This window comes from Egretta garzetta, unplaced genomic scaffold (assembly GCF_000687185.1).
Source record: "Egretta garzetta isolate BGI_Z169 unplaced genomic scaffold, ASM68718v1 scaffold372, whole genome shotgun sequence".
NCBI classification, from domain to species: domain Eukaryota; kingdom Metazoa; phylum Chordata; class Aves; order Pelecaniformes; family Ardeidae; genus Egretta; species Egretta garzetta.
In genome coordinates, this window is record NW_009258889.1 from 840,917 (window position 1) to 846,760 (window position 5,844).

At 61.0% G+C, this 5,844-nt stretch overlaps 2 protein-coding genes across 2 annotated transcripts in view; one reads left to right on the forward strand and one right to left on the reverse strand.

The window, feature by feature from the left end:
- Positions 1 to 3,262, forward strand: part of LOC118451795 (deoxyribonuclease-1-like 2) — a 5,203-nt gene extending 1,941 nt beyond the window's left edge. Inside the window, exons 3-8 of the mRNA XM_035889695.1 lie at positions 1,426 to 1,509; positions 1,626 to 1,726; positions 1,801 to 1,913; positions 2,164 to 2,318; positions 2,442 to 2,538; positions 3,212 to 3,262. Coding sequence (XP_035745588.1) covers positions 1,426 to 1,509; positions 1,626 to 1,726; positions 1,801 to 1,913; positions 2,164 to 2,318; positions 2,442 to 2,538; positions 3,212 to 3,262 — 601 coding nt within the window. The remainder of the gene's footprint in view (positions 1 to 1,425; positions 1,510 to 1,625; positions 1,727 to 1,800; positions 1,914 to 2,163; positions 2,319 to 2,441; positions 2,539 to 3,211) is intronic.
- Positions 3,263 to 3,506: 244 nt separating this feature from the next.
- Positions 3,507 to 5,844, reverse strand: part of ECI1 (enoyl-CoA delta isomerase 1) — a 15,488-nt gene continuing 13,150 nt past the window's right edge. The window contains exons 6-7 of the mRNA XM_009634035.2: positions 5,633 to 5,811; positions 3,507 to 4,017 (exon numbers count right to left, since the gene is read on the reverse strand). Coding sequence (XP_009632330.2) covers positions 3,851 to 4,017; positions 5,633 to 5,811 — 346 coding nt within the window. The 3' untranslated portion in view covers positions 3,507 to 3,850. The remainder of the gene's footprint in view (positions 4,018 to 5,632; positions 5,812 to 5,844) is intronic.

Genomic DNA, 5,844 nt, shown 5'->3' on the forward strand with positions numbered 1-5,844 from the left:
TGTTGCTCCCATGCCAGGGGATATGTGGGGAGACGGCCATGGATGGGATGGCTTCCCAGTGCTGGGGATGCCCTGGGTGGATGAAGGCTCAGTGAGGACCAAGGTGGGATGGCAGGCACACCCCGCAGTCCCTCTGAACCCTCCGTGGGGACATCTGCCCTGACACCGAGGGGTATGCGGGTCCCCGTGGTGCTGCACCCAGCTCCGCATCGAGGTGCCTGGCTGGGGGACGGGTGGGAAAGGAGAGGGTGGCCCCGAGCCCACAGCAGGCTCCTTCTTGCCATCGTCATCCCTCTCGTCCCCACAGATCCTGCACCGCTACGACGTGGCACTGGTCCAGGAGGTTCGCGACTCCGACCTCAGCGCCGTCACCCAGCTCATGGAGCACCTTAACAGGTACGAGTGGGACTGGGGCCGAGAGCGCCTGGGCTGAGACGCCAGCATTAGCAGGGAAAGCCAAGCTGCCTGACCAACAAAAGTCCAAAACAAGTCCATCAGCAGAGAGTTTGGTTTTGGAAAGGGGAATAGGAGAAAAAAGCTGGAGTGAGGCTTTGAGTGGGCACTGAAAAACCCACCAGGAATAATTCAGGGAGGGGAAGGGGGACACAAGTGGCACAAAACCCCTCCGAAAGCTGCAGTCCCACAGGAGCACACAGGATGGAAAGGAACTACAGCTCTGGCAAGCTCCATCCCCCAAATCCAACAGGACGGGGCAGAGGCGAGCTGGGGGGTGCCAGCTTGCACCCCAAGACCCTGTGAGTGGCAGGGGGACCCCGGGATGGACCCAGCAGCTGATGATGCTCTGAAGCAAGTGGCTCGGGCACTCCAGGAGGAAAAGGGGCTGCTGGGGTGGGCTAAAACTGGCCACTGCTGGCTGGCAGCCCCTCGGCTGGCTGGGTGCTGACACCATTTTGGGTGAGGGGACCAGGCCAGGGCCAGGCGGAGGCTGCTGCTGCCTTGTTGAAAGGCAGCGAGTGCTCTTGAGCAGGGACGCCCAGCCCATGTCCTCGCCCCTTTGCTGTCCCCTCCAGCACAGCCACAAAGCAGCCGGGGCAGGGAGGATGACGCCAGGCTCTGTGGGGCCCCAGGCTGCTCATTAACCTAATTTAGCTTTGCTGCAAATGAAGGTGGGGAGCGTCCCTGCAGAGAAAGGGGTGGCAGGAGCCACCCCACATCCTGCCTGCAGCCGGCCATGCCCGAGGAGTCACCCCGGGGTGGTGGGGACAGCAGGGTGGCTCGGAGCCACTACACCCCGTGTCACCCCATGGCAGAAGCACGATGGCCCATGGGGACAGCAGAGCAGGACTGACTGGTGCCAGCCCCATGGCTGCCCAGCCCCTGGGCCATGCTGGGGCCACCCCAGGATGGTATCAGCCACGTCACTGGCGCCAGCCATGTCACCATCCTGCCTTTGTGTCTCCACAGTGTGTCCACATCCCCATACGACTACAAGATCAGCGCCCCCCTGGGACGGGACAACTACAAGGAGATGTACCTCTTCATCTACAGGTAATGGGGCTGGCCATGCTGCTGCCTGACCCGCAGCACTGTGGGGCCACCAGCACCCTGGGGGGGACACAGGGGCCATGCTGAGCCCCAGGGTCGCCATCCCTTTGGTCCCACAGGACAGACGTCATATCCGTGGTGGACACCTACCAGTATGAGGACCCCCAGGATGTCTTCAGCCGGGAGCCATTCATCCTGAGGGTCTCAGCACCCCACACCAGTAAGCAGGGGCACAAGTGACCCCAGGTGGTGGGATGGGGTGGCCATGGGGCTGACGTCCCTCTCTCCTGGCAGAGGCAGAGGAGTTTGTGCTGGTGCCGCTGCACTCAGCCCCGCATGACGCTGTCACCGAGATCGACGCGCTCTACGACGTCTACCTGGCCATTGTCAACAAGTGGGGGACTGATGTGAGTGCCACCGGCACCGGGAGTGGCACCAAGGGTGGGCGCTGAGCCCGGGGACCATTCGACCCATGCAGGGTCCCCCCTGCAAGGCGAGGGGGGCTGGTTCAAGGGTGGTGAGATGGGGAACTTGCTCCTGCCCCATCCCCTGCCACCAGGAACACCCCAGCACCTGGGGCTGACCCCAGAGCAGGGCTGGTATCGTGGGCAGCCCGATTCCCCAGCTGCCACGAGCCCCCCCATCCTCCCACCACAGAACATCATGTTCCTGGGGGACTTCAACGCCGACTGCGCCTACGTCCAGCCGAGCGACTGGTCGGCCATCCGCCTGCGCACCAGCGATGTCTTCAAGTGGCTGCTCCCCGACAGCGCCGACACCACCGTGGGAAAGTCGGACTGCGCCTACGATAGGTGAGCGCCACCACAGCACCGCCGTCCCCTCCCTGGCACCCCAGGGCCCCCCTGCCTGTCCTACACCACCACCGGCCAAGTGTGGGGGCCAAGCAGGACCCAGTGCTTGCATCTCCCGGGCAGGATCGTGGTGTGCGGCTCCAAGCTGAAGAGAAGCATCGTGCCAAATTCAGCCACCATCTACAATTTCCAGCGCGCTTTCCAGCTGGAGCAGGAGGAGGTGAGCCGGGCTCGCAAACCTGGGGCTCAAACAGGCACCAAAGCTGAGCTGCCCGGGGCAGGGCTGGCTGGGGGGCTGCTGGTGTCTGTTTGGCATTAGGCAGCCCAGCTTTGGCCACATAGCCGCCATATTGAAGAAAAAGCCCAAAAGCAGACTTGAAGCAGCTCCAGCAGCAGCCAGAGCTGCTGGCCCCTCCCCGGGACACAGCAGCCTGCAGCCAGCTAACGGGGAGCTTGAGGTGCCGAGGGATCCATGGGTGGGAACAGGAAGGGGGGATTTGGGGTCATTGTCCCCATGGGGAAGGGATGAGACACACAGGGGTTTTCTTAGTCTTTCATGGGCAGGATCCCATGGCATGGGGCAATCAAAGCCGACCTCCAACCACCCCGTAGCTGGCACAGAGCTCCCAAGCAAGACACGGGGGTCTCGGAGGGCTGGCACCCCCCTGCCAGCACCCACCTCAGGCCACACCTGGGCATCTCCCCACCACCGGGGAGGTGCCAAAACAGGAGCCTCGTGTGTTGAGCCTCTCAGGGTTGGGGACGTCACATCCCCCTCCAGCAGGCAGAAGGGTCTGGCAGGGTGATCACAGTCGCCCTGCTGGCCCCACCAGCGCAGCGAGGGGCTCACCAAACCCCTGCGTTACACCCCCCCATCTCTCGCCCTCCTCCAGGCCCTGGCAGTCAGCGACCACTACCCAGTGGAGGTGAAGTTGACAGCTTGAGCTTCTCCTGCAGCCACAGACAACGATCCAGCTCCAGCTCCCACCACCAACCCCCATGAAGCACTCTAGGCAGCCCCATCCATGAGCCCTATGCGTCGGCTGCTCCGGGTCCCCATCTGAGCCCACATGGCTCATGGCAGAGCCCCCCCAGCCCATCACGAACCAGAGCCCAGGGACAGGCCACCAGCCAGGAAGCGGTGACCGCAGACAGGCTGGGGAATGACACATCCACGTCCTACCTCATCAAAGACTTTATTGACAAATCTCATTTCACAATTAGCTGTTGGACAGGAGGGAGGATACCCAAGGACCGGTGGGCTTGGGGCCATGGCACCATCAAGACCCTCTCTGTGTCCGTTCCTCGGGGAAGCGGAGCAGGCAGCTCTCCCTGCTCTCAGGAAAGGCAGTGGTGGTGTCAGGCACTCTACAGGGACTAAGGGGAAGGGGCGGTTGGGGCGGCCACGGGAGCAGGCAGCACATCACCAACTGCTGACACTGCAGATGGCTTCGCTGTGAAAGTCTACAGCTACTGCAGAGTTTTGGAGGGTCACTCGAGCTCCTGGGACTGGGCCCCAGCCGCCTGGCTCCTCAGCTCTTCTTCTTCTTTAGCATCTCCATGTACATGCGAAGTGACTTCTGGATGGACTCTTTTGAGATGAAGCTGATAAAGTTCTGAATGTCTTCCTCCCGGTGAGCTACAAGGCGGTCCAACACCGCCTTCCTCATCATGGACTTGGTGAGCTGACGGGCATGGTCTGCGGAAAGGAGAGCAAGGATGGGAAACGTGCATGGTCCTCACCCCCAACCAGCTCTCGGCCACTGCCACCAGGTGCAGGTCCCTCCGAAGAGGAGGTACCACAGGCCAAAGGGCTCTTTAAACCAGCAGGGAAAGGTGTAAGAAAAACCCACTGGCTGGAAGCTGAACTGGATAAATTTTCGTACAATAAATTATGATCTGTACCGCTCAGTGGGGAAACAACTGATCTACTGGAATGATGACAAAAAGTCGTGCACCTCCTTCTCTTTGCACCCTCCAGAGCCCACCCCAATGCACACCACTGGGCTCAGGAGAGCAGCAACCGAACAAAATTCTCCGCTAGTTGAAACTGCTCTGGCTCTAAGCTCCTTCAACCCAACCCCTTCGACCTCTGGCAAGACAGTCTCCTCATGCCAAACATGCCGTACAGAAGCCAGCAGCACTGTCCCCTCGAGCTCATCCTAACGGCAGGCTCTGGGCCAGTTCCGTACGGATACGTGGATGCTGCTGGAGCTGACCAAAGCCTCAAGCACCCATCTGCTCACACACACACACACACACACACACACAGACAGAGCCACGCGCAATGATGAGGCTGCACATCTATTGCACGGATGTTGCGTACGCGCTCTCAGTGCGCTTGCAACAGCAACAACAAAATTATGACCAACCCCCCCATGCACTGGAAACCCCAAATCGCTCCAGCACCTGTGTCCTACAGACACCTTCACCCAGACAGACTCCCCCTGGCTCCGATTTAGGGCTCTGGGGAAGGATCTGCACGGTGGTTCCTGGAAGTCAGGAGAGAGCACAGCTGAGACGTGCTCCCCACTCCCGGGGGCTGAGGTTGCACTCTAACGCCAGGACAGCAGGGGAGAGAGCTGTTGAGAGACCCTCTTCCAAGGCTGGGACACAAAGTGACAGTCCTGGGACCCGTCCATTTCTGCCCAGTTTTGTTCAGGTTCCTACAGGAAGAGCAGCCAAAGGGTGATAAGTAGTTGCACCTCCCTGCAGTGCTCAGGAGGTGGCATGGGATGGGATAGCTCCGGTCTAGCCCTGGCCCATGGAGAGCCCTCTCCCAGCAGCCCAGAGCCCTCTCACTGCCAGTCACAGAGCAGCCCAAACACGCACATGACGGCTGTACTTGCTGTCTGTCCTCACGCCCCCATCACCATCCCCAGCTCAGCAGAGCCACGAGAGTGGATCCAGACCACAAAGGGGGACTGGCAGCCACCCCGGCACTCTGGCCCAGCCTGTTCCCTCAGCTCCCCGGCAGCTTTCCTGAGGTGACACCTCCCCTGACAGTCACAGAGATTCAGTTTGTATCTGGAGCTCAGGCACCTCTGGATTGACTCAGCAGGGCTGGCAGGGCGAGCTGAGCTGGAGCCACGTGCCCTGCACACCCAGCGCGGTGTCCTCCCATGCGGGGACGCTGGCAAGCACATCTCTGTTAGCCCAAGGCTGCCTGGACCGCTGTGCTGAGCTTTCCTACCACCGTTCACACCTTCCCTTTAAACAGAAACTGTTACATGGCTCCCAGGCACCAGCGGCGGTACCTGTCCTTCCCATCCAGATTGGATCCCCCCTTTCTCTGCCGGAGGTGCCACCCTTACCAGGAAGGGCCAGCCACTGTGCCATAACAGCCACAGCCTTCTCCTGGAGCTTCTCCTCTGGCACCAACTCGTCCACAAGGCCAAACCTGTGGGCCTCGGGTGCAGGGTAGAGGGAGCCCAGCTGGAGGGAGCGTTCAGCAACTCGGTGCCCCACAGTGTTCACAAACGTGTCCTTAAACCTAGGAGAGATGGGAGGAAAAGCCACGGTCAGG